Source organism: Lycium barbarum, chromosome 11 (assembly GCF_019175385.1).
Source record: "Lycium barbarum isolate Lr01 chromosome 11, ASM1917538v2, whole genome shotgun sequence".
NCBI lineage: Eukaryota > Viridiplantae > Streptophyta > Magnoliopsida > Solanales > Solanaceae > Lycium > Lycium barbarum.
This window is the reverse complement of record NC_083347.1, coordinates 30,127,920-30,150,627: the sequence shown is the minus strand read 5'-3', so window position 1 is coordinate 30,150,627 and position 22,708 is coordinate 30,127,920. Positions and strand designations below refer to the sequence as shown.

At 38.5% G+C, this 22,708-nt stretch overlaps 1 protein-coding gene across 1 annotated transcript; it reads left to right on the top strand.

The window, feature by feature from the left end:
- The first annotated feature begins 1,718 nt into the window (after nt 1–1,718).
- LOC132619664 (uncharacterized) lies at nt 1,719–2,291 on the top strand. Its single transcript, XM_060334499.1, has 2 exons — nt 1,719–1,959; nt 2,155–2,291. The coding sequence occupies exons 1-2, from the start codon at nt 1,719–1,721 to the stop codon at nt 2,289–2,291; spliced, it is 378 nt and encodes a 125-aa protein (XP_060190482.1).
- Nucleotides 2,292–22,708: the final 20,417 nt, after the last annotated feature.

Here is a 22,708-nt window from a genome sequence, read left to right as displayed (position 1 = left end):
CCCCTCTTATCCACACGTTGGGCCGGGTCATGCCCTGCACTGGGCTGGACTCGGTCTATTAATAAAAAGACAAAGGGCCCCCTTTAATATATATACATGTATACATGTGATATACATGTATATCACATGTATATCCGTGTGTACATGTGTATATACACCGAGTTTCGACACTTATTTTAATAAATAACTAAAATTAGGCAAAGCCTAATTAGTTAGACTCTAAATCATGTTTAAAAAGATTAATTTAAACAAAAAAAAAATAATTTTGCAAATACGTCCTTAAATTGACTTAGTCTTAAGACCAAGCTATTTCAATTATAGCCTCATTTGGTCTACATTAGCCATTTTAAAGAGACTTTGCAAAACTGACCTTAATTAATCAGACCAATGATTTTGGCCCTTTCATATAAGGTCAAAATTAAACCATATGACAATAAATAAAAAGGCTAATTTTTACAATAATGACCTCAATTCATAGAATTGACTTTCAATTCGGTTATAATTTTGACTATTAATTGATTATTTCAATTATAGTCATTTAATGGGTAGTTTACAGAAAAAATCACAATTAAATGCTCAATTCATTATGATAAATTCTAATAAATTTATTAAACAAGAATTGAAGGGTAAAATGATTAATTTATTTAATTAACCAGATCCCTTGCATCAAACACAGTAAAATACTTTGCAAATTGACACTTTAATTAATTTAGACAACTAAGTGAATAATTATGGCAAATTATCCTCTCTTCTGGTTAATTTAGCAAACATATTATAATTGTGAAAATACTTAAATTAATTTATAATATTATAGAAATTATTTCATCAAACAAAATTGATAAAATATTTTCTAAATAATTTTTACAAAAATTATTTTGACTTTTTTTGAAAAAAAAAACATATTTCACTCTATTTAATATTCAATGACTCTGGGTAATTAAAGCAAATTATGGGAGGTCAAAAATTAGGTGTAAACAATTGATAGTGAAATGGTCTTGAGGATCAAGGGGCGTGTTTGTGTTTCTCACGTTAATGACTTGATTCGGACAATTCTGGAGGAGTCCCATAGTTCTTAATACTCTATCCTGGTGCTACCAAGATGTATCGTGACTTGAGACAACACTATTGATGGGCTAGGATGAAGCGTGATATCATTGAGTTCATTTCACAGTGTCTAAATTACCAGCAAGTTCAGTACGAGCACCAGAGACCCAGGGGTACGCTTCAGAGGATGCTCATTCCCAAGTTGAAGTGGGAGAGAATAGCCATGGACTTTGTCGTTGGTCTTTCGAAAGACCTTGGGCAAGTTTGACTCGATTTGGGTCATTATTGATAGATTGACCAAGTCTGCTCATTTCATACCCGTTCAGATCACCTATACAGCTCAGAAGTTGGCCCAGATTTATATCCGTGAGATTGGTCATTTGCATGGGGTCCCTATTTCCATCATATCTTATAGAGGCATGCAATTTACGTCCTAATTTTGGAGGACTTTGCAGTCTGAGCTGGGAGCTCGATTGGATCTTAGTACAGCTTTTCACCCTTAGACAGATGGTCAGTCTGAGCGAACTATTCCAGTTCTATAGGATATGCTCCAAGCTTATGTGATTGACTTCATTGGTTATTGGGACCAGTTTTTAGACTTCAGTGGTCATTGGGACCAGTTTTTACCATTGGCGGAGTTTGCGTATAATAACAGCTACCACTCGAGCATTGATATGGCCCCATTTGAGGCTCTTTATGAGAGGAGATGTAGATATCCTATTGGGTGGTTTGATGCATTTGAGTTAAGACCATGGGAAACTGTCCTTTTGAGAGAGTCACTAGACAAGGTTAAGGTGATTCAAGAAAAGCTTTTGTCGGCAAAGAGTAGACAGAAGGAATATGCGGACCGGAAGGTCCGAGATCTTGTGTTCATAGTTGGGGAACAAGTTTTGTTGAAAGTCTCACCCATGAATGGTGTGATGATGTTTGAGAAGAAGGGCAAGCTCAGTCCTAGGTTCATCGGTCCCTTCGAGATTCTTAGTCGTGTGGGGGAGGTAGCCTATGAGTTGGCTTTGCCATCAGGTTTGTCTGGCATTCATCCGGTGTTTCATGTCACTATGTTGAAGAGATATCATGGTGATGGTTCTTTTATCATTCGTTGGGATTCAGTCATGTTGGATGAGAACTTCTCTTATAAGGAAGAACATATTGCTCTTCTAGATAGAGTAGTTCGTAAGTTTAGGTCTAAGGAGATTGCGTCCGTTAAGGTTCAGTGGAAGAACCGCTCCATTGAGGATGCTACTTAGGAGACTGAATCAGATATGCATAATAAATATCCCCAACTTTTCACTGAGCCAGGTACCTTTCCCCTTGTTTCCTTTCCTTGTCCATTCGGGGACGAACGATTGTTTAATTGGTATTTGATGTAACGACAAGCTAGGTCGTTATGGGAATTTTGACCATTTTACCCCTACCCGTACCCTTCCGAGACTAGGAATGAGCCTAATGAAAGCTCAAAGAGTTAGAAGTCTAAAAATTGAGGCCTTGATTTATCCTTGTGAGTATGTTGTGCATTGTTTGAAAACTTATTTCATCTCCATTGGGGGGTGACTTAGTAAATTTGACCACCGTTAGGAATTTTGAGGCCACGGGTGAGTCCGTGGCATGTTTTTACATTGATGTGCATGTCTGGTTTGTGTCTGTAGGGCCTCAGATTGATGTGGGATTTTGGGTAAAAATCTGTTGAAAAGCTAGAACTCACTAGTCGGATGTGACCGCTGCAGCGGGTGTCATACCGCTGTAGCGAGCCCTTCATAGCGGGGCAATTGTCGCCGCCGTGGGGAGTCGGGGAGTTAATGAGGTCCGCCGTAGTGGGAGAAGTTCCGTTGTAGTAAGACCGCTGCAGCGGTCAATGGAAGGCAGAAACTGATTTTATATTGTAGGATTTCGAGTCATTCACCACTTTACAACAGAAACTGTTTCCTAGAAAGTAAGTGGCGAAATTCCTGGAGTCTTGGTGGGTTCTCCATTGAAGGTAAGTCTCAACCCTTTTCATTATTCATTCCTTATCCATCTTAAGTTCCTACATTAATTGAAGGTCCTCTAATAGTGGAGAAAAATGGTAGAACCCTAGAAGTTGTAGACCCTTATAATTTATGGGTGGTTGATTTTATTGTTGTTTGTTCATCTAAGAGTGTAGATTATCACTTTCTAGGATGAACTTGATTATTTACGGTGGAAATTGCATATTGAGACTTAAGGTTTGCATAAAAATGGAAGCTTTAGCCTAAAATCCATTGAAAGGGGTTGAATTGATTAGCAACCCATGAATTGGGGATAGTATGATCATTGGGACCAAGGTTATGATGAAATTGCAATAAGTTATAGTTCACCCATTTGAAAAAGGTAGAAGTAATTGGGTTTTCTTCCCCAATTGTTGTTCTTGTTTGAGTAGATGATTCATTACTCACTTAGCATTACATTGCTATACTTTGAACGTTCCGAAGCATTACGGAAGGGAAAAGCTATTGCATAGTAGCTTGCATTGTTCCAGTTCTGCATCTGAGGTAGGTTACGATTTACTTGAGTTAGACTTTGGTTAGTTGATTGTATATATAGTAAAGTTGATAGGAGAAAGTATGATTTGGTTAGTATGAATTCTGATTGTGTGGGCCTTGTTGCCATTTCTTCATATATCGAAACTTGAGATGAAATTGTTGTGTTTTGAGAAGGAAAGAGTCAATATATACTCTTCTTATTGATTGAGATGGTTGCATATTCTTTCTGTTGTTGAATTGAATAATCTGAGTCTTGTTATGACTTGTGGCATGGTACCTTGTAATTCCTGACATTGAACTTATTGACTGATCATATTCCATATTGACTGTTGAACTGAAAATACGTTGGGATTCATATTGTGATCAGATGCAAAGATTATATATATATATATATAAAGGCACATTTGACAAGGGGTGAGGATGTGGCCTAGTTATGGGCTCGTGATCCGAGGTCAGTTCCAGAGCGACTGATACATGGACACCATGGGTCCCCTGCAGGTCATGACTATTGAGCAAAAATTTCCAATAGCGTGTGTGTATAGTTGAGATACTATCATTGCATTGCATCAGACTTATATTATTCCTGCTGATGGTTGTGGCTGGACTTATCATATTCCTGTGTTAGCTGATTTCTGCTGATTACATTAGTTGGTGATGTGTTGTTGTGCCTATCTACATATCTTATTAATTTTATGAACATATGCATGATACTAATTTTAGTCGGCCGATGATATCTACCGGTACATAGTGTTTGTACTGATACTACCATGTTGCACTTTTTATTTGAGTGCAGATTGTGTGGCAGAGATTTCGTCCAGACCTCATATTTAGCTTGAGGCCAGTTCCTGATCAGATCCGAGGGTGAGCTCCCATCCATTCCATACCGCCTGAAGATCTTTCTTATTTTGGATGTCTATTTCATTTTAGACATTTATGATTATTTCGGACAATTGTTCATTCTTTAGACAATTATGTTTTAGAGCCCTTGTACGATGACTTTTGGATTTTGGAGTTATAATAGATAGGATTTCCGCAGTGTATTTATTTATGGCATGATTAGACAGATTTATGATTTAATTCTGGTTATTGATTTATGATTTAATTCTGGTTATTGATTTATGATTATTTAAATGATTAAGTGATTGGTTAAGGGGATGGTTCACCCACTAGGAGAATTAGTGTGAGTGCCACTCACGACTAATTGGGTCGTGACAACCTTGAATTGTGAGCTTTGGACATAATTTGCTCTCTAAGCTCATCAACATCTGGAACGCATAATCTGCCTTAGTACCTCAAGGTAGCATCATCTCCCCCTTGTTCAAAAGTCGTTGTCTTATGCTCGTCAATCCCCTCTTTCAGCTGTAACAAATAGGGATCACTAAACTGTTTCTCTTTAACTTCAACCACTTAGGAGGAATAAGCTCTGTTCTGAGCAACAACACCACCTTCTTCGGAGTCCAAGAGTCGAAATCTTAGATTGGCTAAACGATGAACTTCCTTTGTCATAACTCTCTTAGCTGCCTCAATGTGAGCTAAACTTCCTATGGAATGCTGACTAAGAGCATCAGCTACAACATTCACCTTCCCCAGATGATAGAGAATATCTAAATCATAATCCTTAAGCAATACGAGCCATTTTCTCTGCCTAAGATTCAACTCTCTTTGCTTGAAAATATACTGTAGGCTTTTATGATCGGTGAAAATATCAACATGCAATCCATACAAATTATGACGTCATATCTTAAGTGCAAAAACCACGGCTGCCAATTCCAAGTTGGATAATTCTTTTCATGAGCCTTAAGCTGATAGGATCCATATGCTACAACCTTACCATGCTGCATTAAGACACATCCGAGACCAATTCCTGAAGCATCACAATAAACTACGAACCCTTCGATTCCCTCTAGTAGTGTCAAAACTGGAGCAGAAGTCAACCTGTTCTTCTACTCTTCAAAACTTTGCTCACATGAATTTGACCATTGAAATTTGACTTTTTATGTGTCAACTTAGTCAATAGAGATGAGATAGAGGAAAACCCCTCTATGAAATGTCTGTAATAGCCTGACAGACCCAAAAAACTTCTTATGTCTAAAACTGAGGTGGGTCTAGCTCAATTCTTTCCGGCATCAATCTTCTAAGAATTAACTTTCACACTTTCACCTAAGATCACGTGGCCAAGAAATGCCACAGACTTGAGCCAAAATTCACACTTGGAAAATTTCGCATAAAGCTCACGATCCTGAAGTGTCTGCAACACTATTTTGAGATGTTCTGTCTCACTACGGGAATACACCAACATATCATCAATAAACACAATAACGAATAAATCAAGATACGACTTGAAAACCCTATTTATAAGGTCCATGAAAGCAGATGGTATTTGCCAACCCAAATGACATTTCAAGAAATTTGAATGACCATAATGGGTTCTGAAAGAGGTCTTCGGAATATCTACTTCCTTAACCTTTAACTGATGATATCTTGATCTGAGGTCAATCTTAGAATAACACTGGGCACCCTGAAGTTGGTCAAACAAATCATCTATTATGGGAAGAGGGTATCTGTTCTTAATGGTGACCTTATTCAACTGACAGTAATTAATGCACATACGTAAGGAACCATCTTTCTTTCGGACAAACAAGACTGACACACCCCAAGGTAAGACACTAGGACTAATAAATACCTTGTCAAAGAGATCTTTCAACTGGGCTTTTAACTCTTTTAACTCTACTGGAGCCAATCTGTATGGCGGAATAGATATCGGCTCAATGCTGGAAAGTAGATCAATTCCAAAGTCTATCTTTCTATCAGGAGGAGCTCCAAGAAGATCTTCTGGAAAGACTTCTGGAAACTCATTAACGACTGGTACAGACTGGAGAGTTGGGGTCTGGGTATCTGAATTCCTTCAAACTAAGTTATCGATATACCTTTTGGAAATTAACTTTCTGGCTTTAAGATAGGAAATAAATCTACCCCTGGGTGCTACTGAATTACCCTTCCATTCTATGATTGGTTCGTTAGGAAATTCAAACCTTACAATTTTGGTTGTACAACCCACTGTGGCATAATATGAGGCTAACCAATCGATACCCATGATTACATCAAAGTCTACCATCTTTAATTCTGCTAAGTTGTTATGGTTCTGCGAAGATAGACTAAAACTGGGCAACCCTTATAAAAACGTCTAGCTATAACTGATTCCCCTACTGGTGTGGACAATATAGGGTTCGTGCAACTTTTCTGGTTTGATCCCAAGTTTCATAGCAATAAATGGGGTTACATAAGATAAGGTGGATCCTGGGTCAATAAGGGTATAAATATCGAAAGTGAAGACTGTTAGTGTATCTGTGAAAACATTTACACGTGCCTCTTTATCCTGACGACCTGCTAATGCATACAAATGGTTCCGTCCTTCGGCTGTGTTTCCAGACTTAACTGCACTATGCCCTGACTGGGCTTGAGAATTATGAGAAGCTGCTGAATTTGTGGACCGGGCCACATTACCTCTAGTACCTTGTCTCACTGATGGACAGTCTCTCTGAAAATGGCCCTGCTGGCCACACCCATAGTATATATCCATACCTATACGACACTCCCCTAGATGCCTCTTACCACACTTGCTGCAAACCAGATTATCATAAGTATGTTGACCCACACTACCTGAGAATAGGAGTAAGTTGGCTTGAAATTCTGTCTCTCTTTGTCATTCTTGAACTTTGGGGCTGGGGCACTGGCTGCAAATGGAGCGAGTCCTAATGATCTGTTCTTGAAGAATTTCCTGCCTCCAGCTCCCTCTTTTATTAAATTCCCTTTCCTTCTCTTTCTACAGAGCCTCCTTCTCTTTCATTTAGTCCTCTAGACCCTGAACAAAGGCAACCATCTTGGTGATAGTCATCCTCGCATTCTGAGTAGCAATATTTGCATCACTATACAAGTCGGGTGTAAGGCCTAGCACAAATCTCCTAACTATGGCCCTCATGTTAGGAAGCATATACTGAGCAAACATAGACAAGGAAACAAACTTGAGATAATATTCATTCACGCTCATACTATTATGCCTGAGTCTCTCAAATTCGTAGGCCTTCGCCTCTCTAACCTCAGTCGGCTGGAAGTGATCAATAAAAGAATCAACAAACTCATCCCAAGTTATTGGAGATGCATCTTTCCTGCGGGACTGTTCCCACGTCTCATACCAAATATGCAACATCCTGTAACTGATAAGCTCCCAACTCTCCTGCCTCTATCTCCGTAGCATGCATAACACTAAAGGCTTTCTGAAGCCCATCGATGAAGTTATGGGGATGTTCTCTTTTGATAGACCCTGTGAACACTGAAGGCTTCATGTTACGAAATTCCTTGGTCCCAGAACTGTTTTGCCCTCCATTAGCACCTGTACTAGGAGCCGTTTCCTGACGTTGTGCCTGATTAACAATAATCTAGGTGAGCAGCTGGAGAGCTCTCCTAATATCTATGTCAGAAGCATCGTGCTATGGACTAACTGGGGAACGGACCTTCGCAGTCCTCTCTGTAGCTGGGGGTGCAGTATCTGATGCAACCCTCTGAGTGTAAGGCTCCACTTCTAGAGCAACGTCAGTGGTAGCCTTCTGGTTGGTAGCTGTAGTCCTCTTGGTGTACTTTTTTTTCGCAGGCATTGTCTAAAATACGTAATACACACGAGTTAGAAGAGTTCCTAAAAGCATAGTTCTAACTGCACGATCTAGAGTATGAAGAAGTGAGACAATCCTAGATGTCTTGGTGGTCAACTGTTTATATGTGTGGGCACCACAAACATGTAAAGGTGATCCCACTAGACACGGTTTCATATACTCCCTAAGACATTTGAATCTAGGCTTTGATTTCAAGCTTTGTCACGCCCCGAATCATGACCTGAGCGTTACACGGCATTCGGTGCCTTAATGCATGTGACTGAGCAAACCACATGGCTTGCTAAATCAATATGGGGCATGAGCTAATGCAGAATATACTATAAAACATGGATAGTCTGAGTAAAACATGTGACGTCATAGTAATACTGAAAATATTGTTTAAACATGGTGCGGAAATAATCTGAAAATAACATAATAAATATTGATCCAATGCTGGCTATACGACTCTAAACATCTGGCATAAACATGACTGACTAGTCTATGAAACCTCTGACATGAGTCTGACTGCTAAAATATTTATCGGGATAAGGCCCCCGGTATACCTTAACTGCATGACTTAAATAAACATAAATTAAGATAACACCCTAAATAGAATGAGGCTCACCAAAAGCTGATACGAGCAGTCCTAACGTGCCGATCCGTCGTCATGTAAATCTGCATCGTGAAATGTAGTTCCCCGGGAAAATAAAGAGGACGTCAGTACACTTGAATTATATTGGTATGTAAAGAAATTGAATGAAATAAAGCATGACATATGAAATAATAGAACTAAAACTTAAACTGTAAGCGGCGCATGAACATGAGCATATCTGACATGAGTATACATATAACATGAGTAAAATAATTTTAAGTGGATAGCCTTAGTATAACCGATATGTAACCACCACGTAAGTACATGGCATCTGATCTCTGCCCGACCAGCTAAGCCATCCCGTACCTTGCCGGGGTACAAGACATGAACATGAACATAAATGGATCCAATAACCCGCAAGGGGTAAACATCAAGGTGTCGTCCTAACTGGGCGGAGCTATCCTATCCTACGCTGGCATTCGTAGTTTTAGGCTATCTGAGCCTTCTCGGTAATCTGTACAACTCCCAAAACATGAACATGGATATACTTGGCATAATAGCCCATGAATTATATAATCCTGATTGTAAACATGATTCTTGATTGTAATATAACATGAATATAGATACATAGTATAACTTGTATGAGAACATGAAGCATGTAGAATTTCATGATCATAGACGTAATGGTTCATATCTTGCACCTATGGAATGCGAAGCATGGGTTTTCATGGATTACGGATAAATTCTCAATAACCAAAATGGAGTATCAAAAACACAATAACGAAGTAATTATACAAATATGGTATATCCTAGTACATGTATTAAGGTTATCATGGACATGTCTAAAACCCTAGTTTTTGGTAAACTTTTGTATAATCTTGGAAGAATGTGGTGTGGGAAAGAACAATAATGTTCCCACACGTAGATAGAAACCCTACATACATGTTAATGCTCCAAAACTTTAACTAATGGTCTGAACTTGAGAAGAATCCCAAAAGCCTTAGTCTTGAATCCTTTAGATGGGTTTTCTTGAAAACCCTAGGTTAGGAATGATGAACCCTTAATTAATATTCATGAATATATATTAAAATTCACTTGAGATGCTTAGAATTGGCTTACCTTGATGTATTCTAATGGTGGGAAGAAGATAACTTCGGGCTAGGGCTTGAGACTGTGAAAAGTGGAAATAAAAACTGAACCCACGTATTTATACTTTTTACAGAAGCGGAGAAAGTACAGGGCTCAAAGTACGTCCAGTACTTTAAAGTACGGCTCATACTTGTAGCCCGTACTTGGATTGTCAAAATTCAGTGACGGTGATTTTTAGCATGACTAGTACGGGACACAAGTACGTCTCATCCATTGATGTGCGCCCCGTACATCTATCCCGTATCTTGATTGGCAAATTCCAGCAAATTTTGATTTTCACATGCAATGTACATCCTAAAAGTACGGCCCGTGGAATAATGTACGGCCCGTACGATTGACATAAAGCGTACAATTATCATTATGGGGCAAATTTTCTAATCGTAACACTTCCCGTCTTGGTTTCTAAGTCCTGAATCATGAACGTAACTCAATTAGGAGGTACGAGGTGTTACATTAATACTTATCTAACATATCTTATTAATATTCTCATAAAGAGATGTAACATTCGGTGGTTGCATATCCTATAAAAGAGATGTTCCTCATCCTTTTATGAACACAGAAGAAATAAATAATAAAGGTGTTCTCTCCCATATCTCTTGTCTATATATCTTGTTTTTTATTGTCTTTTTTTCTTTCAATTTACAATACATTATCAACACGAATTGCTCAAATAGAAGCCATTTGGCTTACTCCACAAGACTCTGATTTTTACACCCCGTGGTTTTTGTGCATTAGAATTCGTCGTGTGTTAGTGGCCCTAGCCTTGGATACGGGAGTTACCATGGTTAAATGAGGTTAGACGAGTTTATCCTATAGTTAAAAAGGGTTAAGTTCATAGTTAGTAAGTATTAGAAGGATGAAAGGTTAAACAAATTGACGAGAATATGTTTCGGAAAAAAATGGGTTTTACGATCAGATATACGGAACGTATAATTTTTATGGACTGTTTATCTGGCTGACCTCTACCATAAATTGATTCCAGAAAAGGGTGAACTACTAGTGGGATTTATGGTCCAGTTATACATACCATATAATTTTTACTGTCTGTAAATTTGACCGTAAATTCGGGTCAGCTGAGAAATTTTTTTAAGTTATATATCCGACCCTTACTCATTTTATTTCATTTTCAACATTAACCAAGTTCTTGAGAGCTCTAGAACCTTCTTCCACATATATTTAACCAAACCCAAGTGAAATTAAAGATCAAGAGGCAAAAATCAAAAGATTCAAGTGTTGGGAGGCTCACTAGGGTTTGTAGAATCCAAGAATTCCTTTGGTGTTGAAGTTGGGGTTTCACTCAAGTGGATAATTTGATCCAAATCTTATTTTATCTGATAAAAGGTTAGTTTTCAGATCTATTTCATGTTATTAAGAATGCTTGATTGTTGAACAACTTGATTGAGGGAAGAAAGTGGAAGAGGAAGTTCAAATGTGGATTTGTGTTACACCTCAAAAATTTCGGATTTGTTTGCGTTGTGGATAGGAAAATGTGAGCTCAAGGTGGTTATGAAATCCTTACGAGATTGAGGTAAGTATTAGATAGCCTAAAGTGCCATACTATAAGATTTTGAAGTCATACGAACATGTGAAATTTAGTTTGTTGAAGGAAGTGAAATGTAAGTCGTGTTCGGAAAGGTTTTCGCTATGATGGAGCTAATATTAACTTGGTAATCTCTTTAGTGGCTGATATAGGACCCCATTTTATGGTTAATGAAGTTTTATGTAAGTGCCAAGAAGGTTTCACGAGGATTGGAAGTCAAACGAATCAACGAGAGAAAGTTTCGTACAACTGGGAGTTATACGACCACTTATACGTTCCGCATAACTTTATACGGTCCATATAAGGAGGGTCCGTATAACAGGACCTTTACATAAAGGGTCATTTTCATGGTGGTGTTATATGGTCCACTTATACATACCGTATAATATTATACGGACCGTATAAGTGGTCCATATAAGTCCATCGGGCTGAATTTTTATGTTTTGTATAAATAGATGGCCTTTGTTCATTTATTTCATTTTTCATCTTCCACAAGTCTTGAGAGCTCAAAACCTTTCTCCAAGCATATTCCACCCCTATCCAAGAGAAAACAAAGATCAAGAATCAAGGTACCCATGTGTTAGGAGTCTTGCTAGGGTTAGTAGACTACAAGGAATTCTTGAGTATTTCAGCTAGGGTTTTCACCTAAGTTGATAGTTGCTCCAAATCTCATTACCATGAGATAAAAGGTTAGTTTTCATGCTTATTTCATGCTATCATGAATGCTTGGTTGTTGAACAACTTGGGTAGAAGAAGAAAGTAGAAAATGAGGGCTAAATGCAACTTTTATGATGTTTTTGATTAGTAAGCTAACTTGAGTCATGATTCTTAGTATGATATGGATATAATCTTGTTATGGAAGGTAATAATGGTGATGAGGATGCATTGTAGGAAAATGTGCTAAAAATGGGTGTGAAGTTATTAGTATAAGTTGAGCATGAGAATCAATTTTGAAAGCTCCATGGAATGTGATTACTTGATTATGATATTGTGGGCATTATTGTGGTTGTTGGGAGTTGTTTTGTACTATGGTGGAAGTTGAAAAAATAGGGAAAATGCTGCCCAAATTTCATTAGATCATGAATTATTCTAGTTTGAATTTAAGAATATCATTAAGGCTTAACTATGGTATGAATCCTTCTAAATGTAGATTGTTCAAGCTACGACGGTGAACGTTAAGTAGTTAAGAAGACAAGAGGTATGTAAGGCTAACCCTTCTTTCTAAAGGCATGTCTTCCTCATTTTCCGTCTATACGAGATATTTACGCTACTCCTATTCCTATAAATGTTGTAAGCTCATGACCCTCGAGATTCTCTTGATATTGTTGACAATGTTTCTCGTGATGATAATGATAACGATTATGATGACAAGGTGAACTCTAGGGATTCCATCTAAGATATTCGAAACGTTCTATTCCTAGAAATGTTAGAATATTCATGACTTTCGATATTTTAAAATACCTCCGACGAAAGTTCTTCAAAGTGATGATGATAATAACGATGATGATAATAGTAATAATGGCAAGGATGATGATGATGTTGACATGACTTAAGCACACCTATGTATGTGTGTGTGTGTGTGTGTGTGTGTGTGTGTATATATATATATATATATATATATATATATATATATATATATAAGTATGTATGGCTATTGCATAACACCGAGCTTGTATGGTCGGGTATGATATCTAACGCGCCCACACCACTGCAGGGGTACGGATGACACTGAGCCTTGGTACGACCAGGTACGGATAACATTGAGCCTTGGTAGGGCTAGGTTCGGATAACACCAAGCTTTATTATGGTCGGGTACGTAAGACACCGAACTTCTATGGTCAGGTATGATACTACTATATGTACAAATGTATGAAATGGAAGTTTCCCATTAGAAAGAGGATAAGTAAATTTAACGAACGTCGCTAGAGGTATACCTAGCTCTTTCATTTCATAACTCGTACATCTTATGCTATTTCTTATGCTTTCATTATGTTATTGATCATGCTTTACATACTCAGTACATTATTTGTACTGACGTCCCTTTGCCTGGGGGCGCTGTGTTGCATGCTACACAGCCCTATATTGCTTTGCAGGAAAGTAATCCAGGAGTTTGATTGTAAGATGTTCCAGGCTATCAGCTGGATTGGTAAACTCCATTTGGTTCGGAGTGATGCCGCGTCGGAGTATTCTCGTATGAGCTGAGTTATATACATTATGGGTATGTTGGGGTCCTGTCCCAACTTAGGTTTTGATGTCATACCTTACGTTAGAGACTTTTGCAGACAGAATCATGTATGCAGTACGTCAGCCTTGTAAGCAGCTATGTAAGCCGATATATCATTATGCATTACATTACAGATTTCACTTGATTTCAGAAAGACAGAAAGAATGTGTTTTTTAAAAGCTTTCATCATGCATTTCATCTCATGATTTAAGAGTCCAGTGAGACTATGAGTATAACGAGAACCAGCGGGTTCGGTCGGCTCTAGGTAAGGGTCGGGTGCCCATCATGCCCTATCAAGATTGGGGTGTGACAATTTGATGATATTTTGAGTAGTAATTAACTTAAGTTATCATTGTTAGAGTGTTTTAAGTGTAATCTTGTTATGAAGGGTAATAATAATGATGAGGGAGTGTTGTATACAAGTGCATAAGGATTGTAATGAGTTGATTTGGAATATGGTGGAAGTAGATAGAATAGGGGAAGTGCTGACCAATTTCCGCTAGCTTACTAATTATTCTAGCTTGAACTTATGAGCATTTCTAGGACTTGACGTTAGTGTGAATCCTCTTGAATGTAGATTGTGAGCTTGGAAGGAGAAGCGTTAAGTAGTTAAGGAAACGTAAAGGTATGTAAGGCTAACCCTTCTTTCTTAAGGCATGATTCTGTTGTTGTGAGCCTATACAAGAAATTCATAATGTCTTCCATGATGACTCCATTCCTAGAAGTGCTAAAGCTCGTAGTTCTTGATACTCTCATGATATCATTAATCTCATCCTACGATAGTTAATCCTCTAAGGAAAGATATTGTGATAATGATATTAATGACGTTGTTTTCACTTATGTATTCTTATGTGTAAATATATATGTATAAAGCTATGTTGTCACGCCGAGCCTATATGGCTGGGTATGATATCTATTGTGCGTACACCACTGCAGTTGGGTACGGAAAACACCAAGCCTTCTTATGGCCGGGTATGGATAACACCGAACCTACATGATCGAGTATGGTATCATTATATGTACATGTATGGAAAGCTTTCTTTAGAAAAATGTTAAGTAAGTATGATGAACGTCTCGAGAGATATAAATGGCCTTCATATCTTATGTTATCCTTTATACTCTTATCATGTTATTACCCATGCTTTACATACTCAGTACGTTATCCGTACAGACATCCTTTTGTTTATGGACGCTGCGTTCATGCCCGCAGGTAGATAGGGAGACAGGCTCAACCCATAGGCTGCCTCATCAGAGATTGCATAGTAGTGCTCCTTTTGATCCGGAGCTGCGTACATATATGGGCATGGCGGGGTCCTGTCCCATCTTTATGATGTTACATACTCTTCATAGAGGCTTGTAGACAGATGTTTATAGCTAGATATCCCTCAGCCTTGTCGGCTCATATTTTGTATATCATTTTGATAGCCTTACCGGCTCATATTTTGTATATCATTTTGATAGCCTTGCCGGCTTGTGTATATATGGGCACTGCTAGTGATGTTTATATAAAGGTGCCTACTTTCGATGAAAATTTGTGTTAATTGGTACATGGTAAATATGAGTTAGCCATGTGGCACACCTAGATGTGATTATGAGGATATGTTAAGAGGTGCTCCGTAGGTTAGCTCCGGGCGCCCGTCGTGGCCCTCCGATTGGGTCATGACACTAATCTTTAGATCTGAGTTATATTTTATCAATTCTACGTGAGGTATGTTTACTACATTTTCCCTTCATAATAGCAATATGCTAAAATATTACACAGAATGTTACTTTAAAGTTGTCTGTCAATTTAAACTTTGGTGCAAATATTTCAATATCGTATGTGTTACACCTCGTGGCTTTGTACATTGAGATTCGTAGTGTGGTAGTGGTTCTAGTCTTGGACACCAGGATTATTAAGGTTAAATGAGATTAGAAATTTTTATCTTATAGTTATAAGGGGTTAAGTTCATGTTTAGATGGTATTGGAAGGATTAGAGGATCAATGAATCGACTGAGAATACGTTCCGGCAAAAAATTGGGATTTAAGGTTGGATTTACGAACCGTATATATTATACGGACCATAAATTCAATGATCTCCACCATAGAATTGAATCAATGGTTGGTGTTTTCTTTTGGGGATTTACGGTCCAAATATACGGACCGTAAATTATTTACGATCCGTATATTGGACCGTATATATGAGGCGGTGGCAGTTTTGTTTATGTTATATACTTGAGCCTTATTTATCTTAGCCCATTTCCAACATTTCCCAAGTCCATGAAAGCTATAGAATCTTCCTCCAAACATATCTAACCAAACCCAAGTGAAATCAAGGATTAAAAGGTGAAAATCAAGAGATTCAAGTGTTGGGAGGCTCGCTAGGGTTTGTAGAGTCCAAGAATTCCTTTGGTGTTGAAGTTGGAGGTTTCACTCGAGTGGAATAATTTGATCTAAAGCTTGCTCTTGTGTGATTAAGGTAAGTTTTTACATCTATTGCATGTTGTTGAAGATGTTTGATTGTTATACAACTTTATTGAGGAAAGAAAGAGAAAAAGGAAGTTCAAATATGAATTTAAGGATATTTTGTGTAGTAAATTAACTTGAGTTATAATTATTAGAATGCTTTGAGTATAATCTTCTTATGAGGGATAATAATGATGATGGGGAAGTGTTGTATACAAGTGTATAAGGGGTTGTGTTGAAGTTGTTGTTACAAATTAATTATGAGAATAACTTTTGGTGATTGTATTGGATATAATATGAATGAAATCTCTTAATCATGGTATTTTTGAAGTTGTCATTGTTGTTTGGGAGTTGATTTGGAATTTGGTGGAAGTAGGTGAAATAGGGGAAGTGTTGCCCAATTTTCGCTAGTTTATTAATTATTCTAGTTTGAACTTATGAGTATTCTAAGACTTGACGTTAGTGTGAATCCTATTGAATTTAGATTTGTGAACTTGGAAGGAGAAACATTAAGTAGTTGAGGAGACGAAAAGGTATGTAAGGCTAACTCTTTCTTTCTAAAGGCATGATTCCATTATAGTGAACCCATACATGATATCCATAATATCCTATTTCCTAGAAACGCTAAAAGCTCATAATTCTCAAGGTTCTCATGACATTGTTGACAAATATTCTCTATATTGATGATGATAATGATGATGATGATTCAATTTCTAAAGATACCAAAGTTTATAGATCTTAATGTTTTCATAATATTGTTGAGTTGGTCCATGATTATTGATTTTACTCAATATTGTTGATCTCATCTTATGGTATTTGTTCTTTCAAGGTGAGATATAGCGATGATGATGATTCCATAATAAAAATTGGAGGTTTATCGACCTTACATCACTCTGATTGAGTTACAATGTTTTATTTGGGCTCTCATGCATGCTTTATATATACGTATGTATTTTCTCACACAGCACCGCGCTATAGTCGGCCAAGCAGGCACGTAGATGTGCACACCACTGGAGTAGGCAGAATATGATGTTACCCCAGACGTAGGATGATATGATACATGGATCGGGCTGCAAGTTCCGCAGCAATATATATATATATATATATATATATATATATGCATGTATGAAAAATGTTATTTAAAAAAAAAACTAAGCATGCATGACATCCGCCTTAAGAGGTATCCAGATGTACAGGTTATCTCTCTTATCTCATGTTACCTTCCATATCATTATTATGTTGTTATTCATGTCTTACATACTCAGTACATTATTCGTACTGACGTCCTTTTTCTTGTGGACGCTGCGTTCATGCCCGCAGGTAGGCAGGGAGACGGATCAGATCCCTAGGTGCTTCATTAGCTGTTACATAGGAGCGCTCCATTTGCTTCGGAGCTGCATTCTAGTGGTATTATCCTTTTGTGTACATATTTGGGCACGGCGGGGTTCTGTCCCGTCTTTATGATGTTATGCACTCTTATAGAGGCTCGCAGGCAGATGTATATAGCTTGATGCTCCATAACCTCATCGGTTAATTTTCTATATATCATTTTTAGTGGCCTTGTCGGCTTGTATATATATATAGGGGCATAGTTGATGATGATCATATAGATGAGTTATTATTTTTGTGGATTTATGCCCTTATATATTATAATATTCATAGGTTATCTTTTATGGTCAACCTAGAATGATAATGCGAATCATGTTAAGAGATGCTCGGTAGGTCGGCTCCGGGTGCCTGTCCTGTCCCTCTGGTTAGGTCGTGACAAAAGTGGTATCAGAGAAGTTCGTCCTAGGGTATGTGTACTAGCCAGGTCCAATAGAGTAGGTGTGTAGTGCGCAACACTTATAAACAGGAGGCTGTAGGGCATTTAGGAATGATTGACCTTCCTATCTCATATTAGATCGTGCGATAGAGTCATGTTATAAGGAATCTTCTTTCCCAACTGTGAGTTATGTTTTCAGCGATGTCTGTGAAGAGAAAAGCTACGGCGGCCCAGAAGGGCAAGTCAGTGGCAGGTAGGAGGACTGAGTGGGTACCGCTTACAGATATAGAGGAGGACGAGTCCTAGAATGAGGTTACATCTCGGACCTCTCACACTCCTCCCTCTCTAGAGGAGCATGGAGGAGCCTCAGCCCCAGCTCCAGCACCCCTGGTTCCTCCACCGGATGCTTCAGGTCAGGAGATGGGGGAGGTTATTCAGTTGCTGACCCAGTTAGTAGCCGCTCAGCCTCAGCGGCAAGGTATGGGTCATGGAGATAGAGCTGTCAGTGCCAGTGTCTGTGTTTTATTAGTTTGGACCCTCCAGAATTCTTTGTGTCAAAACCGAACGAGGACTCGCAGGACTTCATAGATGAGATGTTGAGGACATTGCGGGTAATGCACACTTTAGATATTGAGTCAGTAGAGTTAGCCTCTTATAGATTGCGAGATGTGGATGTTCATTGGTATAGTACCTGGGTATCTTCTAGAAGGCCAAATGCACCTCCACTGGTATGGCAAGAGTTTGTAGATGCTTTTCTCCGATACTATTCATCGCTAGAGGTTTGACAGGCTAGAGCCGATAGGTTCCTGAACCTCAGATAGGGGAAAATGAGTGCTCGGGAGTATAGCCTTTATTTTAATTCCTTGGCTCGGTGTGCTCCAGCTATGGTTGCTGATATGAGAGATCGCGTTCATCGGTTTGTGAATGGATTGGGACCCTACTTGATTGATGATTGTTTGATGGCCTCGCTTTAGGCGGGTATGGATATTTCTCGTATTCAGGCCCATGCCCAGAATCTGGACGAACGACAGCAGAAGTGCAGGAGTGAGCGTGATTATGGTAGGGGTTACAATAAGAGGGCCAGATTTCCAGGTGTTATTAGTGACTTCAAAGGGGGTCAGAGGCAGCAGTATTCTAGGCACTCTAGCCATCAGCGGCTAGTGCACCTCCTCAATTTGTAGGCAAGAGACTTGATCGCCCTATTTATTCCGGACCAGGCTAGAGTTCCAGAGATTCGCATTCTCAGTATAGGGGTGATCCGTCCAGATGAGACCACCTTTACCACGATACACTCAGTGTGGTAGGCTGCCTTCAGGACAGTGCCACTTATGTTCATATGCTTGTTATGCTTGCGATCAGATAGGCCATATGATGTGTGACTGTCCATCGAAAGGTGGTAGAGGTATGGTTCAGCCCACGGGGTCAGCAACCGGTTCTTCATCGTCGGTGCGCCTCTGGGGCAGAGTTCATAGATACCAGTAAGTCGTGGTAGAGGCAGAGAAGGAGCATATAGTTTGAGCGGTCCTCATAACCGCATCTATACACTAGCTGGGCGACAAGATCTTGAGTCCTCCCTGATGTTATCACATGTATATTATCAGTATTCTCTCATGATATATATGTCACGACCCAACCAAAGGGCCATGACGGACAGCCAGAGCTAACATACCAAGCACCTCTAAGCATACATCTCATAATCATTTTTGGGAGGACCATAAAGATAGCTCATGGATATCATAATCTATAAGGACATATATCACAACATAATAGCACATCTCTATATAATCCTCAACAACTACGCCTGTCATCACTAGCAGACCAGGTTACTAAAATATTATACAACAATATGAACCGGTAGGGCTATGAAACGTCTAACTGTACACACAGGTCTACGAGCCTCTACATAGAATACAAGTGACCATAAAGACCAATACCAATAGATTGCAGCTAAGAAGTAAGTGGAGTGCTCCTGAGAATCCGTTGATAAAGCACCCACTGATCTGATCCGTCTCCTTGCCTACCTGCGGGCATGAGCGCAGCGTCCACAAAAAAGGACGTCAGTACGAATAATGTACTGAGTATGTAAGGCATGAATAACAACATAACAAGAGATACAGAACATAACATGAGATAAGGATAACCTGTACATCTAATTGCCTCTTGAGGCGAACATCATGCATGCTTAGCTTTCTTTTTTTTAAAAAAATTATTTTTCATACATATATAACATAATAGTGTTGCGGAACATGCAGCCCATTCTATATATCATATCATCATTACATATGTTGCCGAGGAACGAACGGCCCGATCCATTTAACCATAAATCCCGTGTCCGGGACGATATCATAATATATCAACTGATCAGGTGGTTATGCGTATATAATGCCTGCCCTTTCCCCATATCCCATATATACATATTTAATATAAGTAGCATGCATGATAACCCAAATAAAAGCTACTACTTTATCGGAGTGACGAAAGGTCGGTAACCTCCGATTTATATTATGGAACAATCATTATCGCTATATCTCACCTTGAAGGAACAAGTAACATAAGATGAGATAAAAAACAATGGACAAAATCAAGAAACTCATGAAATAAACTCGACAATCTCATACTAGCATCAAAGCCATAAACTTTGGAATTTCTAGAAATGGGATCATCATTATCATCCTAGGAAACATCTATCTTTAGCAATATAAGAACTTTGAGAATCATGAACTTGTAGCTTTTTGTGAATAAGGATATTATGGAAAACATGTATGGGTTCATAAGAAAATAATCATGGCTTTAGAAAGAAAGGGACTAGCCTTAACATACCTTTTGGGTCTCCTTAACTACTCAATGCTTATCCTTCCGAGCTTGTAAATATACATTCAAGAGAATTCATACTATTGTTAGGCTTATCGTCACATGCTTATCTTAAGGCTTCAAACTAAAACCCTTTAGAATCTGCCGAAATTCGCACAACATCTCCCCTATATCTTCTACTCCCTCCAATAAAACAACAATAATTCCATAATCAAAATATTACATTCAAACTATACTCAATTCAATCCCAAAGCTTCTTTTCATTATCAATCCATAACAACAACTTAATACAACCCCTTATATACTCGTATACAACAATTCCTTAACATCATTATTATCCCTCATAACAAGATTATGCTTAAACATACTAATAATTATAACTTATTTTTTTTTAAAAAAAAGGCCCCAAAAGGGGCTGATTTTATTAATATTAAAACAAAGGGTCCACAAGACAAAAAAACAAAAGGGAAAGTGCAGTTCAACTAACCACACAAAAATGGAAACCTAAATCTATAGAAATTCTCCCATCTAAGCTCAGTTATTTGAGTTTCTTTCATAAAGATACTCTAGATCGGTACCCATTTAGATCGAATGTTGCAGCTGAAGAACGCATTTTGCGTTTCTGTAATCCAGATTGTGCAAATATCCGGTACGATATCCATTGTTATCTTCAATTTCCTCTTGTTTCCCTTTGAAATTGTTGTCTTATCTAGAATTGTTGTTTTGTGATGACCCGTCTAGCGGCCATGACGGGTACCCGGAGGTGACTATCGAGTACCACTCATTACGCTAGTCATCATAATCATCCTAGCCACATATAATTCCCAAGGCAATACATAAATATACATAAGCCCTCACGGCTGCAAAAAGATATACAAGAATATAGACTGAAGCATCCATAAGACAACAACTACCCACACATCCGTATCTACGAGCCTCAACTAGAGTACTGAGACATAAGGACGGGATAGGACCCCGTCATACCCAAATATATACACAAAATAATATGACCATAAGTAGCACCTCCGGAGTAGTGGAGTGCTCCTATAAATCTGCTCAGTAGCTCCTATAAATATGGGTCGTCCCCGCCTACCTGTGGGCATGAACACAGCGTCCAAAAAGAAAAGGACGTCAGTACGAAAAATGTACTGAGTATGTAATGCATGAATAATACTTGCATAATAAAGAAATAATGAAACATGAGGCGAAGATAAAACTTGAACGTCAATTGCCTCTTTGGACGAATACTATGTCTGCTTAACTTTTAAAGAAAACACATATTATGCATATCAAATATACCATCATCGTTAGCCCGCGTCCGGGTAACTATCGCACGCCGCCCACTAGCACGGTGTAATCATAAGTCGCCCGCCTTAGCGGTGTCATGTCCGGACACATAGGCACGGTGTATTCATAAGCCGCCCGCCTTAGCGGTGTCATGTCCGGTCAACTAGGCACGGTGTAATCATAAGACGCCCGCCTTAATAGTGTCATGTCCGGCCAACTAGGCATGGTGTAATCTCATCATTATATACTTATCATAATGCATGCATTAGAAATTAATTAAATACTACAACTCTATCGGGTAACGTAAGGTCGAGAACCCCCGATTCCATTATGGAGTAGTCGTGATCATCATGTCTCACCTTGAAGGAACTAGCATTATAAGGCGAGGGAATCAACAATGAATAGCATCAAGGAATCATGTCAAGATCATTAGTATCATAATAGCATCATATCAGTATCACGAAACATATCTCATCTCTATCTCTTGGGAAACTGTTAATACTCTCTAGCTTTCATCTTTTGGAATGTAAGAAGGTCATGAAAATTACCACGAAGAAGTCACCATATATATATATATATATATATATATATATAAGAATCATGCCTTTGGAAAATAAGTGACTAGCCTCACATACCTTTAAGTCTCTCTAAATTTATCAATTAATCGCTTTCATCTAATTTTCACGATTCTACATTCAAGAGAATT

What these genes read in the sequence shown, in the direction of transcription:
- LOC132619664 (XM_060334499.1), top strand. Translation starts at nt 1,719, where the DNA reads ATGGCCCCATTTGAGGCTCTTTATGAGAGGAGATGTAGATATCCTATT. An exon ending in GAAAGTCTCACCCATGAATG is followed by an intron (nt 1,960 to 2,154) that starts GTGTGATGATGT and finishes GTTGGGATTCAG; the next exon opens with TCATGTTGGATGAGAACTTC.